Source organism: Canis lupus, chromosome 12 (genome assembly GCF_011100685.1).
Source record: "Canis lupus familiaris isolate Mischka breed German Shepherd chromosome 12, alternate assembly UU_Cfam_GSD_1.0, whole genome shotgun sequence".
Classification (NCBI taxonomy): Eukaryota; Metazoa; Chordata; class Mammalia; order Carnivora; family Canidae; genus Canis; species Canis lupus.
Window position 1 is genome coordinate 58,009,273 of NC_049233.1, and position 27,699 is coordinate 58,036,971.

Here is a 27,699-nt window from a genome sequence, read left to right on the forward strand (position 1 = left end):
TAGCTGGAGAACTTTACTTTTATTCTTGAAGTTTTATACTAGGAAGTCAACATTTAATTTAATAATCCATTGTTCACAATTGATTTATAAAAAAATTTAATCCTTAAGTTGTACATCAATATCCTATGACTCCAAATTTTATCACTCTCCTTCAAATCTGAAGAAAATGATTATTTTAAGTTCCACAGACAGCACAGTCCCACTGACATAACATTTAGTTCAAAGTCCTACACTCATGAGAATTAAGAATAGCCAGTATCAAACTGGCCTGAAACCTGATTGTGTTCCTGGCTCAGGATACCTGTAGTAAATTTGTAAATCCACACTAAGACACAAAAATAAACTAGGGTGTGATGTCATATAAAAAACTTTTCACAGTAGAGTAAAAATTAACATTAAAATGTTACCAAATTTCAACCATATTATGGTATTTTATCCAATTAGCTTTCAAAATGCCTGATTAACTGTGAATCAAATGCAAAGAACATCATGTAGGATTTTTTTTTTTTTAAAGTTTGCCCAGCACTTCAAAATGGTTACGGAATTAATATAACTTTTAAAATGTCAAAGTATGCTATACATATTGCACTTTTCTGCTAGGCTGGGCTAGTATCTTCCATGGCAAGATACTAAAACTATTGAATAAAATACACTTTTAAATCAATAGGTACTTGATTAATTTCCCTGAAATTATCAACATCATTACCAAAATCTTCCAGGATTTTGTAAGATTTGATTCCTTAAATACAGTTTTAAAGTTTAACTTAAGGAGGGAAAAAAACCCTCATATATTTGACTTTTTATGTCCTTTTTTGGTCCTTCAATGACCAAAGAGAATTTTAAACAAATTATGCTTCATGTTTCTTGGCTTAATAAAAAGCTACAATTTCTATTATCCAAATTAAGAAAAAGTATACTAATCAAAAGCTATTAATTTTGAAATGTCTATGTAAGTCTGTCTGTAGGTCCCCTTAGAACCTTTCCAAGCTTTTATAATCAATTATAATCAATTTTAATCAATTATGTACTAGAATCAAATTAGGTAAAGAAAAACTTATTTTGCAAAAATAAAATCACTTCCCAATATGCTTGACAGAAACAAGCTATTCATTTTCATTTGTGTTCCATTGAAGACATAACTGAAATCTGTCCAATGGTTTATTTCCAACTGGTCCACTATGGAATTCTTCGGAATGTTTTAAGATTGGCTGTAGCTAGAGTTCTGACTTCCATTTGGACCCTGCTCTCCTTCACTGTTCAAGTGGGGAAGAAAGAGATTTTATACCAATTAAAAGACTCATTTTTAACACCCTGATAAGCCAACTAATTTTTAAAGTTAGTTACTCTGTGGTACAACTCTACAAAACAAAAGCATTCCTGATTGTAAGACACAGATATGGAAAATTAAAATACAGAAGACTAACATTTGGTTTTATATTTTTATTCTTATGTAACTTGGTGCCCTCACACATAACAAGCATTCTGGAAGTTAGTGTCCATATACACTCAAAAAATTTAAATAAGGGTATGGGATTTCATTGTCATTACAGGTATCACTCAACATAGAGATAAGAACTTCTTTTGAACAAATTTCCTGTAAAATTAAATCTTACATATAAAATCTTATATCTACTAAATGTGATAATCAAGAAGTGTTCTTTCCAAAAAATTACTGTCCAAAGACATAATAAAATCACACATAAATACAACAAACTATAAGTCAGAAAGAAAAATGGCAATTTCCTGAAAAATGCCGAATACTTAAAATAAAATTAACTAAAACTGAAAATACCAGTAACTGTGGCAATAGGATTATTGCCTTATCTTGTCCATCATCATCTTGCAGCTTCAGGCCCTGCCACTAGTGGAGAATCACTCAGGGAATTTCTGCAAAAAATGCATCCAAAGGTAGCTGTTTGAATGACTGCCTTAAACAGCTCCTTGTAGAAGTCAAATATTAATTCTTTCCAAACAGCAAGAACTTACTAGACTACAAATCTATCCTAATATTATATAACTTAGTTTTTTTTATCATTAAGATGGATAGCATTTCTTTGTTTCCCTTCTGACAGTTTTTCCTACTCCAAATGATCCGATATAGTGAGAGCTGAAAACCACTGAACTAAATGAAAAGATCCTATAAAAAACTACCAAAGAAAACCCTTTTAGCACAAGTGATTCATAGTTAGCAAAATTATGTTACTATGTGCCATGGATCTTCAGGTCATTTAAAAGCCAGAATTTCCTTATTTATAATATCAGATTGATCACCTAAGTTTTTGAAACCTGCTATTGAAATGTATAAAACAGGATAATAGCCATTGGGGGGCAGGGATCACAGAGTCAAATGGACAGGAGATACTACACAATTCTTTATCTTTGAATTTCAGATGAACTAGCCTAATTCTGTTCTGTTTAAATTAATGTACAGTATATAGCCATATGTTGAGGGATACCTGTAAGAGACCTGCCATTACATCAGGAAAAGTTAACAAATGATCAAATTAATGTATTTTTTTAAAAAGAGACACTGTCAATCTATCATGTCAGATTTTTTTAAAAAGTCACATAAATCATGAAGTTTGGAAGAAATGTCATGAAAATAATACAAAATAATCTATGATAAAATATAATGTACATGAAAGATATAATTAAATGTAATCAATAATTAAAATCTACAAAGTACCTGTTTGGAGGAGGTTTTGGTTTCGGCATCTTACTAAGAATAGTTGCCATCTCTTTTCGCTCATCAAAATTCTTCCACTGCTCATACAGTTTTAAAATAACCCTGATTATTTCCAAAATCTAGAAGTAAATATTTGAAAAGTTCTCAATGGCAATATCAAGCAACATTTAGTATGTAAAAAACAGACATCCTCAGAAAAGAGTGAAAAGATAGTCTCTGTCCTTAAGTATTCAAGTTAAATTAGGCAATCTTGTTAAACTTGAAAGCAGTATTTTTACCGCACTGCTCTGTAGGCTTCTCCTTCTACCCTCTCATCTTTTAATAGGTATACCTTGTCCATCCTTATCCATCTCTGCAGTTAGTTTTCTTCTATCTGCTGATATCTTGAACCAAAAAATGTGAGATACTGGGAACAGAGGTCTAAATCATGAAGATATTCCTTCATGTATGTATGCCACTACAGAGTACACTCTTTTTTTTTTTTTTTTTTTCAGAGTACACTCTTCTAATACCGATTGGGTCAGACAATTCAATGGGAGTTGGTACATGAAAGACATTGTTTTATTTCTCTGTTAACTGCTCTACACAAGTTAAGGTGCTCAAAAATTGGCAGCTATAAATCTGTCAGATCCAGTTTATAAATTAGCCCTCTTTCTCATCTGAGTAGACCTCACACTGGATTGATTCTAATGCTATCAACATTTCAGGAGAAAAGGTAGAAAAAAGGGCAAAACCCATTTTGTCAGGAGACAGGCTGTGTTACAACAATTTAGAGTAGTATTTAATGGTCTCTAAGTAGCTTTTAAAATAATCCTGGAAATTAGAGGCAGCTTTGCAATTAAGCAAACCAAGTTTACCATTCTGTTTAAACCTAAACCCAAAAGAGAAATATCACCTAAATAGTCAACATCAACTCTTCTTACCAAACTTGTTTCTTAGTATTTTTTACCAAAAATCTTAGCCTGGTGAACATCATAGGATTTTAGACTCATGTTAAGTAAATATCATATTAACTTTAAAATGTCAAAGTTTATATTCAACCAAGGGAATTTTATTTTTATTTTATTAATTTATTTTTTAAATGTTTTAATTTTTGTTTTAGAGACAAAGCGCAAGAAAGGGAAGGGGAAGAGGGAGAGAGAATCTTAAGCAGGCTCCACACGCAGTGCAGAGCCTGAAATAGGGCTCGATCTCACAACCTTGAGATCATGACTGGAGCCAAAATCAAGAGTGAGACACTTAACCAAATGAGCCACCCAGGCGCCCCTCAACTAAGAGAATTTTAAAGAATACCTTCTCCATATCCACAGAAAGCTCAGCAAACCACTGTCTGGCATCTTTCTGCTGAACAACACAAGCTACATGTAGACAAGCTAGAAAGAAAATGAGAGAAAAAGGCCCATGTTTAACCACAAATATGGAATGCAGGGACTTAGAACTAAAGATATTCACTTAAAATTTTCACGTGCATTTTCCAATATTCTTTTTAAAAATTACATAGATTTAGTTAATGGTTACCAATAACTATCCCATCAATTTAATGTAATACAGAAAAAATTACTAGACTATATTAAGGTTCTTGACATCTCCAGCTGCTCACTGTGTACCAGTGATAGTACAGTTGCTCTGAGATTCAGGGCATGTTAGGAAAAAATTCAATAAGGAAACTAGAGCAGGGAAATGATCCCTGAACAAAGGAGTGGTCAGAATACATCCAGGAGTCAGTCTGACACACACACACACACACACACACACACACAGCGCCATAATATTCTGATAAATTTCAACAACTGATTATATTTTGATATTTCAATTATAAGCAGTGTGTGCCTATTTAAAGTTACCAGCACATGAGCAAGTCAGGCAAATACTGGGCACCCCAGTAATGAATTCAGTGTTACAATCAAATGGAGCTTAGAAAAAAATGTAATGCCCTATAGACAATATAATTACAGTTGACCTCTGAACAATATGAATCTTAGGGGTGCCAACCCCTCTGCAGTTAAAAAAAATCTGCAGGTAACTTGACTCTCCAAAAACTTTACTAATAATCTACTCTTGACTGGAAGCCTGACTAAATAGCAGATTAACACATATTTTGAGTATCTATTATATTCCTTACTCTTATAATAAAGGAAGCTAGAGGAAAAATGTTATTAAGACAAGCATAAGGAAGAGAAAATACATGTACAATACTATAAAAAAAAACCTGGCTGTAAGTACAAGGCCTGCACAATTCAAATCCATGTTGTTCAAGGGTCAACTATATACACATTACACACACTATAAACTAACATTAAAGGAGCCCAAAGAAAACAATCTACATCATAATTTTGCCTGATATAACTCCAATAAGCAGCTTGGCTACCCTGAACTCACACCAGCTTCGTAAGTTATATTACCCTGGTTTAGTTAACCATACGATTTTGTTGAGGATGACATTCTAAGCAAACAGTGACTCAAATGTGAACTGACATACTAGTTGCCCCAAGTTAAATGAAGCTGTAAAGTAGGGTGTAGGCCCTGATGGGACTGAAAAGCCAAAGAACTGAAATTAACAGGTAATTAAAATACAGTGGGAAATGTCATAACAAGGAAAACACAGAGTAAATTAGAAACAAAAAAAGACATCCTAAACCCAGACTGAGGTGATATAGGAAGTTTGGGCACAGGGAGGGTTATTACTAAAGAGGTGATATCTGATACAAGTCTTAAAAAAAGGTGAGAATGTAAGCAGAGAATGGTATGTACAGGTTAAAAGAAGTTGTGTATTTTATCCAGAAACTGAATGGTAAAAGAATAGAGGGAAAATCAAGATGACAAAATCTTGGAAATCAATAGGAAAAAGAAAAAAGAAACTAGTAAGTGCTTAATATATGGCAGGCATTACTGGTGTTCTAGAAGATATCTCATTTAATATTTGCAACAGTTCTGTATGTAGTATCCCTAACATTTTGCAATTAAGGAAACAAACTCAGAAAGGTTAAATACTTTTCCCATAACTGTAAAGAAAGCAAAGTTTAAACCTAGGATTATCTGACTCCAAAGACTATGTTCTAACTAACCCATTACACTGCCTTCCACAGATAAATAAATTGGGAGCTAACTTCTCCCTCCAGCAAGGCACTGACTACAGAGACTCCTTTACTGAACCTCTGAGGACTGAAATGGGCTCAGGAAATAAATGACAGGCCCAGTTATTCTATATAATTTACAAGTAATATTAACAGGCTTAATTCTGAACTTTTTCTCCTAAACAAAAATGTTCTATTCAAACACTGGTCAAAATGATTTTAAATGATTTAAAACACAAACTTAACAAGAGAGGGGAGTGAAAGGGGCAATAACTCTGACCTCTGAAAGTTGCATATTATTAAAAGTTCACATGCAAGGATTAGTCTATTATTTCATGAAATGTAAGAACATAGAGTATAATAGGGTGAAATTTCTTTTGGGATGACCTAAATAAGCTTATAACAATTTAACTAATAAAGAAATACCATGCTTACCTACCTAAAGCTATCATGAAAGGAGGATACAGTAGGCAAAGATCCGTTCTGTAGGTATCATTCACTATCCTCCTATAGAAATGTAAATCATATTATTACTGAAATCAGAACCACCTTATATGATTGTACATCTCCCTCCAGAGAGGGCCAGAGTTCCCATCTTTGTACATATTTATTTCTTTTAATATTATTGAAGCATAGATATAAAGGTGAAAACATCAAGAAAAAAAGATGGATACATGAAAATGACAATGAATAAGCATTTTTTAATGGATAAAATTACAGCTAAATAGATTTTAATTTAATTTTTTATTTTTTTGCTAAATAGATTTTAAAACTTAAAACCTTACAGTAAATTACAATATAATGATTTTTCCAATTTTTCAAAAATTAGAAAATCAGAGGAAACCAGAAATTATACAATATGTATATTAAATACCAATACAAAGCATTCTATTTGAAAACCTGTCTTAATTTTTATGTAAACAATGTTTTTTATAAGAATCAAATTTTAATGGAAATACTAAATAAGAATCCTTACCAATTTAGCATTTATAAATATAGTTAATTAAAATTCAACGAGCAGATATTTCGCTCAACATACAATATCTTGGGGCACTAGTTTAATTACTTTAAAAATACTAAACTTGATATTCAGTTGTCAACCTTCCTAGCTAATAATATGTTACACTATGAATAACTTCTGTTCTAATTACCATGCAAGGGGAAGCAACATGTCTTCTTGGCCCATGTCCTGCACATACTGGAGCAAAGGTCTATAAGGATGATACACTATCAAGCAACAATCCTAGAAACAGTTTAAAAAATGTGTATTGTATAAAAACAGATTTATTACAACACAAAAACTTATCATTACCCAACTGATTTATAATTGTGTATTTCAAAATGTATTTCTCTAAGTCATGCTTGCTTCCCTCTTATTCTCTTAAGCAAGCAGTATGGCAGCCCTAAACTCTACTATAATAGTGAAGGCAGTGCTCTCTCTGGAATATACCTTGGTAAATCGGTTGGCAGTCAGTCAGCATCCATTCCCTTAGAGACTCAAAGTGTCACATCTGCAACACACTGAAACCTCTTATTAGCCTATAAATCCATAATTCCCAACTGGAGGAGCAGAATTCTGCCAAAGACATAATCTATCTTTAAATAACACCACACACATACACAAATTGTGCAAATAATTTACAGTGGCTTAATGTCCTGACTGGTTTGCTTGTAATCCTTTTACCATAGTTACTATAGAACAGAAAAATTTTCCCATCCTAAGTGGGATATATAATTATTTTACAGGCTTGTGAGAGGATATAGGTGATGATACTACTAGATACTGTGATTTCACCATCATGTATAACTTGGATGGTTTTAAAATGCACCTCCCTACAAATCATTTCTTTAAATATTTCTGACTTCACTGTAGTTGAAAGTTTTACTCTATTAATCATAAGGAAGTAATATACTTACCATTAGTTCTAAAAGATAGAATTCACATTCTAATATCTGTTTTAAAAAAAAGATTACAAATGTCAACATGAAACAAATTAGATGAGTCTACTTAGTCTAACATAACAATTCATACATTAATGTAACATAGATTTTTACCAAAAATTTTTAAATCAAGAAAATATACACAGTAGTTTATATCAGAATGAACATGCCCAATAAAAATTACTTTTTTACTACCATACAATGCATGAAATTATTATTATAAAGGATTTTAATCCTTATAGAAAAGTCAGCCTCATGTAAGCATTACTACTTTAATTTAAAATATTCTGTGTAAACTTCAGATTTTCCAATACACCTTCCACTCAACAAATGCAAAAAATGCAATTATCTCTATTTATGTGTTACTCTTATATTACAAATCAATAAAAGGAAAGAATACTGAATACAAAACAAAAATATACAATTTACAGAGATGAAGAAATCTCTTACAAGTTAGAAAAAGGAGATGTCTATTAAAAATGTTAATAGAAACTCACCTTCTAAATTAATGTAAAGTTTCAAATATGGTTTTCATATTGTTCCATTATAGTAGTTCTCAGTCCTAGCTGCACACTAGTATTGGGAGCTTTTAGAAAATACCAGTCCCCAGGCCTCAAGCCTAAAAATTCTGTTTTAGTTGGTCTGGAGAGCCTCTGGTATTAACATTATTAAAAAGTTCCCAAAGTGATTTGATGGGCATCCAGGTTTGATAACCACTGCTATTAAGTACTTTTTTTTTTTAAAAAAAGTTAGAATTTAGCTTTAATTTAGAATTAAAATTTATATTTTTGTAGTATTTAAAACTGCCATTTATAGGAAACTGTTCAATTTATTCTAACATAAAATGGAGCTAGCTTATACAGCTTTGAAAACAGGTTTGTTTTTTTTTTTATAACACATACTTACATGGTTCATCCTATAAGGAAATTCCTTTGGAAAGGCATATGAAAATCTAGTTTTTACTGCAGAAAACAAAAAAAATGACTTAAACTAAGAAAATGAAAAAGTAAATTAAACCAAAATTTCTTTAACACCGTGTAGAATATTAGAGGAAGGGCTAAATCACTTTTAGTAAGAGCTCTTAGAGATGCTTAGGGACCCAGATTTTGTTTTTTGTCTTCAGGCAAGTAGAAAGAACTAAGTGGCAGGAAGCCCTAACTATATTACAATTAAGAGAGAGCTTTAATTATATACTTCATGTCTTAAGAAAGGGTTCTGCTGCTTAAAAAATAAAGGGGTTGGATAAAAAAAAAAAATCACTTGGATTTTTTTCATCTCTAAAATCTTTCCAGCTCTAGAATGATATTGGTTTTATTTTTCAGTAATTTAGCTTGGAAGGAACACCAATTATATATGTATTCATACATACGTATATATGAATTGAAAAGATAATACAACCAAAGAATGTTAATAGTGGTCATCTGAGATTTAAGGATTTTAACTAATCTGTACTTTCTATAATAGATACTTTCTTATCAAAAGATACATTTTAATAAAAGTATAAACATACATCCAAAATTCTCCAGCACTTTTCCACACCACGCACAAACATATAATTATTACTCTTTTTTGTCACTAAGTACAAATGAAAAAAACTGTTGATTATCAATCCTCTATGTCCTCAAAATGATAAGTATACACATTTAAGTACTACTTGAGAAAACTGTATTCAAATCACTATGATGCCACATTTCATCAAGCGACTGACTACAGATAGTCTCTAGAGGATCTGTTCTGTGGTTTCTTTCATTTTTATAAAAACTAAGACCTCACAAGGATTTAAATTTTTTTTCATTTAGTTTACATACTTTATTTTCAAAAAGTTTTACTTTGGGGCAGCCTGGGTGGCTCAGCGGTTTAGCACCACCTTCAGCCAGGGGCCTGATTCTGGAGACCCAGGATCGAGTCCCATGTCAGGCTCCTTGCATGGAGCCTGCTTCTCCCTCTGCCTGTGTCTCTGCCTCTCTCTCTCTCTCTCTGTGTCTCTCATGAATAAATAAATAAAATCTTAAAAAAAAAAAAAGTTTTATTTTGTAAACTGAGGAATCTAACAACTAATTTAGATAGGTAACATCTGCCAAGATTTGAAACCTGAGCCATTTCAAGTTGACTTAGAAAACTTATACTTAAGCTTTCCTCTTCTTTATTTGAAAACATACCTAATATTAAGGTTTCTGAGTTTTACACATCCTTCTGATGTAAACAAGATATAAAGTATACAAGTAGGAACGCCTGGGTGGCTCAGTGGTTGGGTGTCTCTCTCCAGCTCAGGGCATGATCCCCTGGTTCTGGGCTCAAGTCCCACATTGGGCTCCCTGCATGGGGCCTGCTTCTCCCTCTGACTATGTCTCTACCTCTCTCTGTGTGTCTCTTATGAATAAGTAAATAAAATATTTTTAAAAATTTAAAAAAAGTATACAAGCAAAATAGGTACTTAAATGATTAATCAACAAAGTAACATCTCTGTACATAAAACAAATCTACATCCAACTGAGACCTTGACACCTAACGTTAAGATTTACCTGATACTGTTAGCCTTTCTTCTATTCCATGATAAAATTGCTCTGCATTTTGATTTTCTATCATCTTCTAATTCTTTTCTAATTTGTGAGGAAAATTAGAATGAGATTGCTTCTTTCTTATTTGTATATTCTCATTCTCTATTGCTACCTCTACCACGTGTGTATTTGTTTTTCATCTGCTCAACTGACAGCCTGTACTTTTCTTTTTGTACCCTTAACCATTCCTCCTCCAATAAATCTGTCCCATCACTTATTAAATGCTCAAATTTCTCTTAAAAACAAAAACACATAAAACTTCTACCAAATTATATTCCTCTGCTTTTTAAAAGTAGACTATTTTTTAGAACATTTTTAAATTTATAGAACTGAAAAGGTAATACAGAGAGCTCCTATATACTCCTGTTATGGGCTGAATTTTGTGTCCCCCCAAATTCATATATTGAAGCTGTAATCACCCTGTGATAGAATTTTGAGCCACCTCCAGATTTATGGAGTTAATTAGGTTTAGATGGGGTCATGAGGGTGGGGTCCCCATGACAGGATTAGTGTCTTTATAAGAGGAAGAACAATCTCTCTCTGCCATGAGAGTACAATGAGAAGGCAAGCTTGCCAGGAAACAAATGGCCAATCATGGAACTGATCAAGGCAGACACTTTGTTTGATCTTGGACTTCCCAGCTTCCAGAACTGTGAGAAATAAATGCCTATTATTTAAGCCACTTAGTCTAAGGTATTTTGTTAGAGCAGCTGGGAGAGACTGAAATAACCTCCCATCTGATTTCCTTTGTTATTAACATCTGATATTAGTATGGTACATTGTTTAATTAACGAACCAATATAAATACATTATCATTAATTAAAGTCCATAATCCATAAACTATGGACTATCTCCTTAGTTTTTTCCTAATGTCCTTTCTCTGTTTCAGGCTCTCATCCAGGAGACCACTCTACATTTACTTGTCATGTCTCCTTTAGATTCTACTTGGCTGTGACATTTTTCCAGACTTTCCATGTTTTGATGACCTTGGCAGTTTGAGAGTACTGTTACTTTCTTTTTCAAGTAAAATTTTGTTGTTTGACCCTCTACTGGAATTTGTTTGATGTTTATTTAATGTTTAGATTGGGGCTGTGGGATTTTGGAAGGAAGGATGAGAGAAGTAAAGTGTCATCTCATCATATCGGATGAGAGCTACACGCTACTAGTGATTTATTACTGTTGAAAATGACCTCAATCACTTGGTTGAGGTAGTGTTTGTTGGGTTTCTCTACTCTGAGGTTATTTTCCCCTTCCCTTTTCATAAAATACACATTAGAAGGAAGTCATTATGCACAACCAACACCTAAGAAGTGGAAATTTATGCTTTTCCTCTTTGAAGGTGTAGTTAGCTACATAAATTATATTAAATTCTTTTTTTTAATTTTATTTTTATTTTTATTTATGATAGTCACAGAGAGAGAGAGAGAGAGGTAGAGACACAGGCAGAGGGAGAAGCAGGCTCCATGCACCGGGAGCCCGACGTGGGACTCGATCCCAGGTCTCCAGGATCGCGCCCTGGGCCAAAGGCAGGCGCTAAACCGCTGTGCCACCCAGGGATCCCCAAATTATATTAAATTCTTATGTATTAGAGACTTATCTCTTCTCCCCCCATTAATTCAATAAATTATTTACATCAGTATAGACTCATGGATTTTTTTTTTTTATACTTTGGGTTACAATCCATTATTACTTTTTGTTATTGTTATTATACAAATTCTTCTATCTTTAGTCATTGAGCCCTTTCAGTTGAATTATTTGTCCCTTTGACATATCCCCATTAAGGTAGGTGTTTTGTTTTGTGGATTTTTTTTTTTTTGAGCACTTCCTTATTTATTGGCATTAATGCTCCAGGTCTGTCTTGTATAGTTCCTGTCCCAGTCATTTCTCCAAGGAGACCTAGTTTTGTTTTGTTTCGCTTTTAATTGGAGAATGGTATTAGAAACAAAGATCTAGGCCCTAAGAGAATTCATTACTACTGGGATGTCATTATAGACTCCCTCTAAATCTAATCAATCATTGCATGGATCTTTCTGGTCTCCTCTTATTTGTATATTCCATTCCAACTGTGAGAAACCTGGCTCTCAACATCTGCCATCCATTTACCTTGGATGTATCTATTTACTGGAATTATTCAATTTCAGATACAAGTATAAACAGTACCCGAATTGTTAACTTGTACCCACATTAAGTATCAAATCTCTCAACTAGAGTATAGTGCTTACATCCAGTTCCTTTTGCCTTTAGTCTTACAAATGTACCTCTTCCCAAAGTTACTTAGGTCAGCAACTCCCCTTACCGACTTTACTGAAATTATTTCATATATTTGTAATATAGTTAAATTCTCCTTTTCTCAGCACCTACTCATTTCTTAGTTCTTGGCCATCTCGCTTCAACTCCTACCCCATAATGTCTAATGACGGCGACATTCTCTCTCAAAGATCACAAACCCAAAGGTCTGGTTTTTTTCCTTTGGTACTTATCTTCAAAGCAGCACAAAGACACCAGGCAACTCTTTCTCTTAAAATTTATCAAGTTCAAATTTCTGTCATTGGTCTCACATTTCTAAGAGGTTCTACACTTAGAACGTCCAAGACTAAATTCAACTCTTTCTGAAAACCCACTTATCTCTTCTGTACCACCTTCACCTTCCCAATACCCAGGCAAAACACCTCAAAAACCATTTCTGACTTTCTTAAATCTTTGCTTTTCAAAAGTCCTGCTGACTCTATAATGCAAATCTAGCTTGCTTGTTCTCCTTGCCGGGGGCCAAAAACATCATCTTAAGCCTTCAATAGTACTCACCTGGGTCACTTCAGTAACTTCAAAATAGTATTTTTCTACTTTAAACTTGTTAGGTTTTAATTTCTCACAGCACCCCGTGGTGATGGCACTGACTACAGTTTGCAGTTTTTTAAGTATTTCAGAAGGATTCTTTTGGGTAGTTTTTAAATTGTGGTAAAATACACATTATATAAACTTTATCATCTTTACCCATTTTTAAGTATGCAGTTCAGTATTAAGTACCTTCACAGTTGTGCAACCATCACCACAATCAATCCCCTGAACTTTCATCTTGCAAAACTGAAACTCTGTACTCATTCAATAATTCCCCATTTCCCCCCTCCCTCCAGCCCCTAACAGCCTCTATTCTATTAATTTGATTATTCACACTATTAAATGGAATCATATAGTACTTCTTTTTGTGACTAGCCTATTTTACTTACCCAAATGTACTCAAGGTTCATCCATGTTTTGTTTTGTTTTTTGAGATTTCATTTTTAAGTAATCTCTGCACTCTAAATGGGGTTCGAACTTACAACCTTGAGATCAAGAGTCATATACTCTACCAACTGCAAGCCAGGTGTCCCAAGGTTCATCAGTGCTGTAGCATGTGAAAAACTTGAAAATCTGTCTACCTTCAACTCACATTCTCCTCCAATTTAGCTTACATTATTCTGCCAGACTTACCTTCCTAATGCACAATTCTGGCATCATCCTCATGTTAAGAAATAAAGCCTTCAAAGGTACCATGATTGTTAACAGAACAAATTTCATGTTCTTCACTGAAGGCCCCCTATTACCTGGCCTTAGTCAGGTAGAGCTTTTCCCAGCAATTTCTTTACTGACCATTCACTGAATGTAACTCATTAGTTTTCTCTATTTTTGACCACACTATTTGATATTCCTAGACTATCTTTCTTTCCCTTACATTTCCCCAGGGTCAATGTCTATCTTTCTTTACCAAATTCTATTTAAGCCTTTCCAGATTCATCTAACATAATCTTTTACCACTCAAATATTCGCTGCAGTCTCTAATTCTCTATGCCTCTTATTTTTTCTTTTGTATTAATTTTGTATATGCATGTCTTATGTTCTTGTCCTTAGATTCCTTGTATTTATCTTGTATCTACCACTGCAACCAATGTGGTGTTTCTAGTGATGATAAAATAACACTGTTATTGATGCTAATGAGTAGGCACTGAAGTCTACTGAGTATTATGGACTGAATTGTGCTCTCTGCCCCTGCCAAATTCCGATGTTGAAGACCTAACGCCAATGTGACTGATTGGGAGATAGGTGATTAAGAGATACTTATGGTTAAATGTGGTCATAGGGGTGGGCACAAATTCTATAGGACTGGTGTCCTTAAAAGAGTAAGAAACGTTAAGGGTGCACACCCATAGAGAAAGGGCCATGTAAGAACACAGCAAAAAAGGTGGCCATCTGCAAACCAGGAAGAGAGGGCTCAGGAGAAACTAATTTATTAACACCTTGATCCGGGACTTCAGCTTCCAGACTGTGAGAAAATAATTGTAGTTTAAATCACTCAGTCTCTTAACACTTTGTATGGCAGGCCTAGCAAACTAAAATGCCAAGCAAAATATTGTTCAGAGTTTTACTGATATTAACTCCTTTGATCCTCAAAACAAGCCTTGAAATAGATATTATCAATCCTCGTCTTGCAGATGAGGAAAGTGAGACACAGAGAGGTTGTATTTTGCTCAATTTGCCACACAGAAAGCAAGAGGGCTGAAATTTGAAATCTAAGGTATATGGGCCTATATAATAAACTAAAATTTATCAAATAAACAAAAATATTCTACTATGATAATTTCCTATTCATTAGTAACCAAATACTGTTACAAATATACCTTTACAGTTCTGCATGAGAAATAAACCTTAGGAACAGGTATCTATCTATCTATCTATCTATCTATCTATCTATCTATATATATATATTTTTTTTTTTGAGAAAGGCAGGGAGAGAGAGTGCACATGCATGAATTGTGGGGAGGAGTAGATGGAGAGAAAGAGAGAATCTTGAGCAGGCTACACACTTAGTGCAGAGTGATGCAAGGCTTGATCTCAGGACCCCAAGATCATGACCTGAGCTGTAATCGAGGTAGATGCTTAACCGAGCCACCCAGGCACCCCAGTATTTTACATTTTAAAAAATATACAACTTCTAAAAAATCTGGAAAACAAAAAAATGCCATTAAGAAGAAAATAAGGCACCTAAAATCCATTACTTACAGATAAGCACTGCTAACATTCTGGATTTCCTTCCAGTTGTTTTTGAATTTTTAATAACTCAATTTTACAGAGGGCAATTCAATACTTATCAATGTGATACATCTGCTATATAAAATTCTATGGCAAAAGTGATTACTACTCTGCTATCCTTAAAAGAGTAAAATATGGCATGGAAAAGACTACACTCTTTTCAGAAAATGGAATGACCCCAAAATATGAAAATTTAGTCTGCTGCACAAACCTAAAACCAAAAATCCTTCTGCCTCTTCTATGTAAGATCACATAAATTAAAAAAACAAAACAAAACAAAACAAAAACTACATTATTTTTCATCTTTTGTTAGGTGCTACCTTTGTTCTTAACTCATGAAGATGGAGCATAGCATAATGTTAATACCTTGTATACAATATTTTATAATCACTAGTCTATATTGTTATTTCCTTTAATGACATGACTCAGAGACAACTAAACCCCACCTTTTTAGAAAAAAAAACTAAAGCCAAGAGGTAAAGCTATTTGCTCAAGGCTATACGGCTGCTGCTTAGAACTGTGGCTCACTACTATAGTCAGCATTTTTTTTTCCTGTACCATGTTTTTCAATATGAAGGCAAAATACATAATTACCATCAAATACATACACAATTACTAAAGAAACAGTTTACCCAAAAGAATGACACAATGGCTTAGTCATTATGAAGCAATAAAATATAAATAAAACTGGGAAATAAGTTTTTTCTTTACTTTTATTAGTTAAAATTAAGAGCCACTGAGCTGATGTTTTTGGACAATAGTTACTATCCATTTTTAGTATTAAAAATAATGTCCTGGACATAATTCTCTAAGTGGTCTTTTAAATTTTTGTATTTTAACTTTATTTTTAGCCAAATACACTAGCCATAAATATGACCACAAGAGATTTAATAAACCCAACCAATCTTTCACAGGTCTCATAAACTGAAAAGCATTAAGGTCCTGTGGCACTTTTTTAAAGAATTATATCCTTAAAGTAGTATCCTTTTACACTTACATACAGAAGTAGCAGCAGAAATCAATCTTGTATTTGAGACTACTCCAAATTCCTAGAGAAATAAAAGTGAATGAGATTCAGGTACATGGTAAGCCAATGAACCTAGAGGTATCTGGGATCTATTCAAAACAAAGTATTTCCTTTGCCCCCCACCATGTTTGTAGTCTGTTATTCATCGTCTACCTATTTGAGGCATAAGGTACTTAACTCTCTAAACATGTTACTTTTTTTTCCCTTATAATTGCTGCAATAGGACAAATATTTAAATAGTTTTGTCATTTAACATTGAGAGGTACCAAATTAGAAACCAAGCCCTAAAGTAACAGTGCCAGTTTCCTGCACTCCAATTAGTTTCCTAAAAGTTTTTTAGATTCTACACTTAATGGCAAGAAAAATATTAAGTATGCTTCCTATTCAACTGAACCTCGACTAACAAATAGGTACTTTATGCTATTTAGTAATAAAGCAGTTAAATCTCAAAAGATAAACTTATACTATCACCAAAAGAATTCCAAAGACCACAGAATCTATTATTCTATTTGAAAGAAGAAGACAAGAATGATAGAATAATAGAATGATACAGTATAAGACTTTTCTCTCTTTTTTTTTTTTTTTTTTTAAAGTAGGCTCCATGTACACCCAGCTGAACATGGGGCTTAAACTCAATGCTGAGACCAAGACCTAAGCGGAGATCAAGAGTCCAATGCTTAACTGACTGAGCCACCCTGGCACTCCATAATACAATTTTTTTTTTAAAATAATTTCAGCCTTATCATAAAGCAAGGTTTTTTTTTTTCCTTTTTTGAGAGTGTGAGTGGGGATAGAGGGTGGGGGGGAAGGGCCGAAGAAGAGGGACAGAATCTTAAGCAGACTCTGTGATGAGTGTGAGCCCAACGCAGGGCTCTATACCACAACTCTGAGATCCTGACCTGAGCCGAAATCAGGAGTTCAACACTTAACCAACTGAGCCACCCAGGTGTCCCAGGACTTCTGTCAGGTCCCATTTCCTCATATACATTGTCTCATTTAATATGATTAACTAACCAGGACGCCTGGGTGGCTCAGTCGTTGAGCATCATGCCTTCAGGGCATGATCCCCAGGTCCCAGGATCAAGTCTGGCATCGGGCTCCTTGCGGGGCTCCTATGTCTCTGCCCCTCTCTCTGTCTCTCATGAATAAATAAATAAAATCTTTTAAAATAAATAAATAAACCTGAAACCACAGTAACTGAAACTAAAAAGTAGATGCCTCAGACATCTTAAAAGTCATTTCTACATAATTCCCATACAACTTGACAAAACACAGAAAGATTTGGTCACAGTTAAAATTTTAAAAATAACGCTATAACCAAATATGAAGGGATACTCTTTTTTCCAGGAATAATTCTTTCTTTTAAAGTAATCTGGACACCCAATGTGGGGCTCAAATTCATGACCCCGAGATCAAGAGTCATATGCTTTACCAACTGAGCCAGCCAGGCAACCAGATCCAGGAATTATTCTTTTTTTTAAAAAAAGATATCATTTATTTATTGAAATAAATAGAAATGAAGATATTACTAGCATACACCCCCAGGAATTATTCTTTATCCAAAATTCTTTTTTTTTTTTAAGATTTTATTTATTCATGAGAGACACACAGAAAGACAGAGGTAGAGACACAGGCAGAAGGAGAAGCAGGTTCCATTCAGGGAGCCTGAAGTGGGACTTGATCCCAATCCTGGGACTCCAAGATCATGCCCTGGGCAGAAGGTGGCGCTAAACCGCTGAGCCACCCGGGCTTCCCTTTATCCAAAATTCTTAAAGTGAAAACTTTCACTCACTAAATCATATAACAAAAGATATTTAACAAACTAAACAAATTAAAATACCCAAGTTAATTTTCTAGAGTAGAAATTTATTAAAAGATTTTGTCTAAAAAATAATAATAAAAGATTTTGTCTAGATTTTCCATACTGGTTGTGCTTCATAATACATCAAATGACATGGTAATATTTGGAAAAACCACCCCATAATATGACCTTTTATAAACACTTTCTTTTCCCACTAAAGAACTTAGTAACAACAACAGGGCTGGTTCTCTCCCTTTAAAATACCACTTGTAATTAGAAAATCATAAACCTCTAGAAAGTCTGTCTTAATATTATTTCCTAATAGAGTCAACTCTCATTACTTTAGGTAATATTTGGAAAACATGCCTTAAATAATCCTAAATAATGACTAGAGCAAAACTAAATAAAAATTGAGTGCCAAAAGGAATTATAAACCTACTAGGTCTAAATTACATTTATTTTTCAAGAATACAATTATGATTCTAAAGACATCTAAGAAACATAATACAAAGGTTTCATAACATTAAGAATGCAAATATTATGATGAAAATCAGTCTATATATCCTATTACTGTCTGGATTTTAGCTGTGCTCTCTCAAAATTACCGAAAAAGAAAATAAGGTGAGCAGAGATTGGGTCTCAGCTCCAAGTTCCCATCTCTCTTCCCTTTCCCTCACTTAATTTCTCTACCCTCACTGCCCTAATAATTCCTCATTGGAATCTATATGACTAGAGCCACACTCATCCTTGCTTTCCCTCCTGCTTTCTCTATGGTTTGGAAGGCAGCCATTATCAGGTGGCAGGGAGGGAAGACAGTAAGACATAGGAAGCATATGGTGAGAAGGAGGCACATGGGAGGAGGTACTATAATACAGGTTATAGTAAAGAAGCTGTGGCACTTATGGAATACTACTTAGTGCCAAACAGTAAATGTCTTAGAGAACCTAGAACAAAGCAGTTAAAAGCATGCAATTAGTAGCCAGACTCCCAGGGTTCAAAATACTGGCTCTGCCACTTACCAGCTCTATGAATTTAGGCAAGTTTCTTACTCTCTATGTAACTCAGTTTCCTCCTTTATGGAATGAAGATATTACTAGCATACACCCCATTGTTTGTTATAAGGATATTATGAGTCAGTTATAGTTTAAAAGGACTTAGAATAGCACTTACATTTACATAAGTAGTATTTACAAATTTACTAAGTAAATGCTACATAAGTGTTTGTTAAATGAATGTATAAAGACGTATATCTTTGATTTTGTATGAATTTCAATACTTTGCATAAAAAAAATCTCCATCTGTCATTATTTTTATACAGGTAATATGAAAACTAGGGCAGATTAACCAATGTGCATTGTGTATACTTCAATGAAGAACAGAAAACTATTTCATACCTCTACTTTGGATGCCAAAAACACACATGTAGGAGCCATTAATACAGGATCTATACTTTTCAGAGAATACCTAAAATATGATGAAAACAAAGTTAAATGTCATTCATATAGAAGACATTCGGAAAAACCAAGATAACTCAATGCAAGCACATGATTCATTTATTTATACTAAGGTTCATCAACATTACGTTAAGTGTTTCAAACAGGCGTAACATAATCTCAAAATAAAAGTCCTACCTGGCATAGAATCTCTTGAAATAGACCGTAGCAGTGGCAATAACTTGTTGTCTTAATTTAAGATGTTCACCTAATGCCTGAATAACTAAAAGAAAAATAATAAAGTTTTAAATGTTCTTTTGTTATCATTATGATATTAACATTGAACAATAACTTTCATGTGGTAAATCATAACTATATTAATTTTTAACAAAGAGAAAAACCTACATATGGTTTAAAGCTCTACTTGGATCACACTGGGTTAGGACTAGGATTTGCAAATCTGTTAAAAGAATATAAGTATGCATAAACAACAATAAAAAATAGAAACTGTCCCCAAAGCAAACACTATTCTTATATTAAGAAGATTGAATGATAGGTATTTCCCTCTATCTTCTAAGTATTTTCAGTGTTTTTCTTTTTTTTTTTTTCATATTATCTTTAGAATAAAAGCAAAAGTAAAATGTTAGACAGCTATCAAATTCACCTCAACTACCACTTTATAAAGTTTATTAAAAAGTCCATAATGAATTCTCAAAATAATAGAAAGGCGGGTATGCAGAAAAGTGAACTGGTTTTAGAAAGATCAGGTAACAAAGCTACATGGCAGAGCAAGGATCTTCTGAGTCTAAACCCCCTTCCCTCCAAAGCAAACTTGTAAGATAAAAATGACCAACATAGGAGGTCAACCCAAAGAATCCATTTATCCTCAAAATACTTGCTTTAGCCAATCTTAAATTAGACTTAATAACATATTATAAAGGTTTAGAGAGATTAATGACACTTTCAAACTGTCTTGAGTGTCCCTGACATGTAAGATTCACAACAGACTTTATATCACTTAGAAAGATAAATATAAGTTATGAAAAGAATACATGTATAAATAAAAATGTTAAGTAGGGACTAAAACAGCTCACCATAGATTACTATACAAAAGTTTTTTTTTTTTTTTTAAAGATTTTGTTTATTTATTCATGATAAGTCACACAGAGAGAGAGAGAGAGAGAGAGAGAGGCAGAGACACAGGCAGAGGGAGAAGCAGGCTCCAGGCTCCGGGAGCCGGATGTGGGATTCAATCCCGGGTCTCCAGGATCGCGCCCTGGGCCAAAGGCAGGCACCAAACCGCTGCGCCACCCAGGGATCCCACTATACAAAAGTTTTAATTCAGAGGTAAACAACTATACCATTTCAGTTATTTATTTTTTTTACCATTTGTAAAAAATATTTGTAATTTCCAATACTCTTCTTCTGAGAGAAACTTTAAATCCTTCTGGCGTTCCTTCAACAGATCTTGTTTATCCAAAATCCATTGCAAACTACAAGAACAAAGATGTTAAGACACGTTACAGAAAATCAACTAAGTCACAAAAAACATTCTAAGACTGAACAAGTTGTGAACATTCTAAGAAATACAAAATGCCAGAAGTAAACTCTGAAGACAGGATTTTCTACATTTCTTGAAACTGAGAATCATCTCACTAATGAATGTAAATATGCTCTGAAAAAATTCCACTCTAATTTTGCCTTTTTCATTCTCTTTCTCACTACCTTACACTGTTTTTGCATTGGTTTTAAGACTCTGATATCAAGAAAGATCTTACAGTCAGTGATGCCTTAGGCTTTTAATTGGCAGCACGTTTATTTTTTTCCTAGTGATACATAAAATAATAGTATAGTTATTTGGCACTAAATGAGGATACCTTAGATTTGAAGTATCTTTTCTTAGTTGTTCATGAGTAACTACAGTATTTAATTTTTCGACTTCACAAATTCCAATCATGTTAAAAGCTGCTTCATAATTTATTACACTAATAGCCTCCACTTGCCTAGTTAAGTCTACTATTTTTAACCAGATATGAAATTGAAATGACCCAAAAAACCACTCTGCAACTTGCCTTTGTCACTCAGTATGTACTGGAAGTCTTTCCATGTCAACAAATTTGTTATTCAGCATCTCTTTAAATCGCTGCACATCATTATGGATGGATTATTTATTTAGTTAATTCCTATTAATAGATATGTAGCTTATAATCTTTTATAATTAAAAATAAGACTTTAATGAATATCTTTGTACTTCACCCTTGTACATTTGGTTAATAATATATTTAAAATAATTTCCTAGAAATAGAACTGATTGGTTGGTTTTGCTGATAACTTTTACATATTCAGTTTGTATTCCATACATCATACCAATTTCCATTCCTATTAACAGTACATGAGAGTGTTTTAAAATACTTAAACCCCCTATGGGTTACGGTTAATCTTCTAAATACTGTACAACTTAAAGGCAAAGTAGTATCTTACTGTTTTAGGGGATTTTGTTTTTTAGTTTACTTCTGAGGTTAAACATTTTTCCAGGCCTTATTGGCTAAATACAGTTCTTCTTTTGTACACTGTAATTCTAACAACAGTTTTTCTAATGGGATGGTCTTTTTCATGATTAAAAGATTCTTCTCATGTAATTTGCAAATTATGGTTAGTAAATCATTTGTCAAATACACTGAAAACATTTCCCAAGTTCATGATCTCTTAATATTTAATTTGTAATACAGAAATATGAACACTTAACACCAACCCATATTGTACTTTGATGTTATGCTTGTCACAAATGGGAAGGCCTTCCCTGACACAAAATGACTTAAAAAAAAAAAAAAATCACCTACATTTTCCAATCACTTAAGGCTTTTTTCTTTCAATTTTTCTTATTTCTATGCCACGCTATTTTAAAACATAAAATTAAATTATTGAAAAAAAATTAAATTAATGAAATCTGGTATGGAAAATACCCTCCTTGCTGCTTACTATTCTTTAGAAAATTTCTACATATTCTATTACATTTATTATTCTAAGGCTTGAACTTTAGAAGTATGTTAAGTCCCAAAAAAGGAAACTCATTCAAAATTGTTTGGGATTGCATTAAATTTACACATCAATATAGGGAGAAATGCTATCTTTACAACACTAGAATTCAAACTCCATTTATTAAAATCTTTACTACTACATAATTTAAAAATTTTCTACTACATAATTTAAAAATTTTCTTCCTATAGATCCCGCACATTTCTTTAGTTTATTGTGTATTTCATATTTCCCACTGTTATTGTATTTTATGTTTCCATCATTCATTTAAAAGAAAGCTTTCCACTTTTTACATTTTGTAACTGGTCATTTTATTTTTTATTTTTTAATTTTTTTTATTTACTTATGATAGGCACACAGTGAGAGAGAGAGAGGCAGAGACACAGGCAGAGGGAGAAGCAGGCTCCATGCACCGGGAGCCTGACAGGGAGCCTGACGTGGGATTCGATCCCGGGTCTCCAGGATCGCGCCCCGGGCCAAAGGCAGGCACCAAACCACTGCGCCACCCAGGGATCCCTGGTCACTTTATTAAATATTATTTATAATAATTTGTCAATTAACTGAATTTTCTGGTTAATTTTATCTGTATAGGATGACAATTTTGTCATTTTTTATATCTCATTCTATTAATTATATTGAGTAGCAATTCAGAACAATGTTAAGCAGGCACTCTAATTTTCCTAATGTTTCACCATTAAATATCTCTTATCATTCATGCTTTGATGCTCTTACCATGTTAAGAAAGCATCCTATTTTAGTCAAGAAGAGATGTTGAATTTTAATAGACGTCTTCTGATGCCTTCACTGTCTATTAACATATTTCCTAATATCGACTATATTTCTACAAAATCACTGCCTTTTTTAAATTACTAGTATGATGTTAGGCTCTACTTGTTAATACTTTATGATGTTTACATCAATATTCAAAACGGAGACTGTTCTTAGTGCTACCTTTGCTAGATTTTATCAATGTTATTGTAGCTTCATAAAGAGAACTGGAAAGCTTTTTTTCTGTGTGAAGTGATTTCAGTAGCAGATCCTCTTGAAAATGGGAAAACATATAACCATGAAATAACGTGGGTATGGAGCTTTTTAAATGTTTTAGCTTTCAACTTTATTACCATGGAGATAACCCAAAGGTACATTTGGGTTTATTTATTTTTCTCATTCCTAATTTTGTATCTTTCGTGTCATCCCTCTTTTCCTTGATTCAAGTAGCTGCAGTTTAGTCTACTGTTTTGATTTTCCCTCCCAAAGAACTAGCTCTGATATTTTCTATTTTTTCTTTTAATTTGTTACTGTCAGTTACCTCTGATAAGTCTTTCCTTTTTTTCTCCCTAGGATTTATTTCACTATTTTCTTCTTTATATTCTTAAGTAGACTATTTTGATTTACTTTTATTCTTTCTGTTATTCTGGATTTTAGTTTATAACTTTGGCTTTGGCTACATCCCATAAGTGGATATACATTGATCTCATCATGTTATTTACCTGATATTATGTAACTTTATTTTCAGTTTCCTCTTTGATACAATAAAGTATCCAGGACGGATTTTGTACTTTATTTCTTTTACCTCTTCATTAGTTCATTCAGTGAGCCAGCTAGTATTTAGTGTCCTTCTACTTTTACTGCAGTAAGGTCAAAGAATGTGTTCTGCTTTATTTCAACTTTCCAGAAAATATTGATTCACTCTGTTCTGGAATTATTGTTAACTTCATCCTCACAGCCACTCAATGTTTTTAAAAAGATAAATTTCACAAATATTTAAGTTTTTTCTCACAGCACATAGAATGGAGGTTAAAGCCAAGAACACTTATAAATACCAAATCTCCTGAAATTTAAGATTACATTTGTAAGATTCACCATTATTTCATGTGCTACTGAGAAACAAACTGTCATGCCCACTTCAGAAATGTTAAAATGTTCATCTTCAAGACATGACACACAGCATATTACGTGTCAGTTTTCCTCTTTTACCCAAATCTTTTTTTTTTTTTTTTGGTAATCTTCTTGTTGGTTGGTTTTTCCAGAATTAATCGCCTTGTCTTTTTCACTTGTAACCTTTTGTAGATCATGATTCTTAAGAGATCTCAGTGGCCCCTTCCTCCAGGACTATTTGAATTGGGAGGCAAGGACACTTTGAAAAAAGCACATTTAACATTATAACAATTTTATATTTCAAGAGTGAAAAGAACAAATGTTATAGTTCTTGCCCCTCGTTTGCTAAATGTTCTTACTATGCCAACAAGAAATGAAAGTATAATGAAAATACTTATCGAAAGGCAGGCAGAGTCTTTTTTTTTTAAGTCGAAAAATGTCTGTAACTTCTGATAATCAACAGCTAGCTACCTATCAATTCTTCCACTTTTTTTTCAAAGTTTATCAAAATGCTCCCTCTTCTTTAAATCCTCTGTACTTTAATTTTGCCCAAGCCGTTATTACAGTGAGCAAAAACAGTGCAAAATAAGAATATGATCAGAAGTAACGTTACTACAGAATCCCAACTCCGCAGCACCACTTTACAGCAAGAGGAAAATCCGCTTTTCTGAAAACAGGTTTCCAAACTCACTGTTTATTTTTTCTTCTCTTACGAAGGACTAGAAAACAGAATGAATAGGAATCCATCTTCTTCACAGAACCACCCCTTCAATCACAAGGACTAATGCTCTGTTGGCATTAAGATATATTTACGCTAAAATATTCTAGCAGCGGCTTCTGCTCGTCTTCCAACCGTACAGTGGAAAAAGCCTAGTCAAAGTTCAAGGAGTCCCATCACTCACCTTTCGCCCTAAACAAATGTATTTGCGGGAAAATTTTTTTTTTGTTTTTTTGTTTTTAACATTATTCTAGTTCTTTCGTGGTCACTAACAAAAACAGAAACTGATGAAACGGAAAAGTCACTGGAAAATAAATGTAAGGCACAGACTAATGAAATGGATAAATTTTGAGAGCGCTTGCCCTGTACCTTACCAACATACACCTCCACCTGGGCGTAAGGTAACGGCGGGAGGCGGTTAGAGAGCAGAAACAAGACTGAGTCTCCACCGTCTCCTCGGAGCGCTATCAGATCCGCTCAGGCTGGAAGGTCAATGACAAAAGACCACAAGGCCGACTCCGGGAGAAAGCCCCGGCAAAAGCGAACCGCAGCTGTCCTCGAGCCGGCCTCACAGTCCGGAGCTGTGCCCCACTGGCCATACCTGCGCCCACCCCACCCCATCTCACCCCACCCCATCTCACCCCATCTCACCCCATCCCAGTCATCTCACCCCATCTCACCCCACCCCATCTCACCCCATCTCACCCCATCCCAGTCATCTCACCCCATCTCACCCCACCCCATCTCGCCCCATCCCACCCCACCTCGCCCCATCCCGCCCCATCTCGCCCCATCCCACCCCATCTCACCCCATCCCACCACACCCCATCCATCCCACCCCATCCCACCCCATCCCGCCCCGCTTCCCGGCCTAGCTTATCCAACAGTCCCAAGTTAAACTCCTTCCTTCCAGAAAGACCGAACCTCCTTGGCCCCCGCCCTTTCCCGCTCACACATCCCCCCGCCCCCCCCCCTCCCACCCACACCTACCCCCCGAAACGCTGCCAGGGGGCGGGGAGAGGGGAGTCGCCAGAGAAAAGCGCATCCCGCTTCCGGCCGCTGCCGCCTCCCGGGAGACCCCGCGGCGCTCGGGACAGGGGCCGGGATCCAGGCCAAGGGGAGTCGCAGGCCCGGTCCTCACCGACTCCCAACCACAAACCCCGGGAGAGAAGACGGAAGATCACTTACTAATGGGAGCTCTGCCAAAAGTTCCCTGCCATGGGACACAGCTTGCCCTGATAAAAAAGCACCAGCCGGCGGAGCGGCCCGCGGAGCGACCATAGACCCAGCCCGCCCGGTAACCGCGCTCCTGGATCTGATCTGCTCGGCTCCGCTCCGCGGCGGCTACGGGGAGAGGAAGAGGATGGCACTCTATTCTCCTTGACGCCGGCCGGCAACACTCTACACAGTAAACCCGTTCCTACGGATAAAAGTTCCGGCCCGCCCCGCGGTAGCGGAGGAAGCCGGCGGGGAGCAGCCAGCCTGTGGGCGCACGGGGTGGGGGTGGGGGTGGGGGTGGGGCGGGAACTCGAGTTCACGGAAGGCTCCCGGCGGCCGGGGGCTCTCGCGAGACTTGCGTCCCGGTTCCGGCCTGGAGCTCGGGGGCTGTTGTCCGCAAGCCACGTCCGGTCGCTGAGGGAGGCGGACGCGTGGGCCGCGTTGGGGTTTTTGTTCCTTCATCTTACAGGCCTCCCCTGTGGCGCCTCGTGAAAGTGTAAGATTTCCTGGCTTCGCTTCTTTCTCCTGCTATTGAGAAGACGGATGAAGATCATTTTGTCCTCAAGGACCTGTCAGAACCTGCCTGCCGCAGCCTGAATACGTCCTCAACCGGGTCCTTTTGGGCCGGAATGCAAACTTTTAGGGAGGCGGTGCTTTGCGGTTGCCAGAGACGGCCCGGTTTGCAGAACTGTGGAAAACATTTTTCCTTCATTCCATACGTATGTATGTGTATTCACCTCTAAGTACCAAATAGAAACAGCCAAAAATGCAATGATTTAATTTTCTTAAAAGATTTTATTTACTCATGAGAGACACACACAGAGAGAGGCAGAGACACAGGCAGAGGGAGAAGCAGGCTCCACGCAGGGAGCCCGACGTGGGACTCGACCCCGGGACCCCGGGGTCACGCCCTGGGCTGAAGGCAGGCCCTGAACCGCGGAGCCCCCCCGGGGCTGCCCACAATAATTTAATTTTACAAGGTAAAATCACCTGTATTTCCCACTTTTATTATCACTGTGACATTGTATTTATTGTAAAAGTTACCCTTCTAAATAATCGGGTACGCCTGAAAGCTGTCCCTAGCAGGCCAGTGTGCTGAGCGGCCTACGTTACAGCTAAGTGAAATAAGAGAAAGACAAATAGCATGTGATTTTTATTCATGCGCAATTTAAGAAACTAAACAAATGGAGAAAGAAGAAAGAGGCAAAAAAACAAAAAAAAAACAAAACCCATAATCTTAAATACAGAGAACAAACTGGTGGTTG

General features: G+C 35.3%; 1 protein-coding gene across 2 annotated transcripts; it reads right to left on the minus strand.

Annotated features, from left to right (window-relative positions):
• CCNC (cyclin C) lies at positions 1 to 26,700 on the minus strand. 2 transcript variants are annotated; one of them, XM_038554800.1, is made up of 12 exons: positions 26,405 to 26,694; positions 20,971 to 21,077; positions 19,783 to 19,867; positions 19,546 to 19,615; positions 16,321 to 16,372; positions 8,608 to 8,663; positions 7,678 to 7,713; positions 6,912 to 7,003; positions 6,200 to 6,267; positions 3,980 to 4,059; positions 2,687 to 2,805; positions 1 to 1,253 (listed from the first exon to the last, which is right to left on the minus strand). In XM_038554800.1, the coding sequence occupies exons 1-12, from the start codon at positions 26,434 to 26,436 to the stop codon at positions 1,199 to 1,201; spliced, it is 852 nt and encodes a 283-aa protein (XP_038410728.1). In that variant the 5' UTR covers positions 26,437 to 26,694; the 3' UTR covers positions 1 to 1,198. The 2 variants fall into 2 exon arrangements, with proteins under 2 accessions (XP_038410728.1, XP_038410729.1); XM_038554801.1 differs by lacking the exon at positions 1 to 1,253 and adding an exon at positions 1,426 to 1,887 and having other exon boundaries at positions 26,405 to 26,700.
• Positions 26,701 to 27,699: the final 999 nt, after the last annotated feature.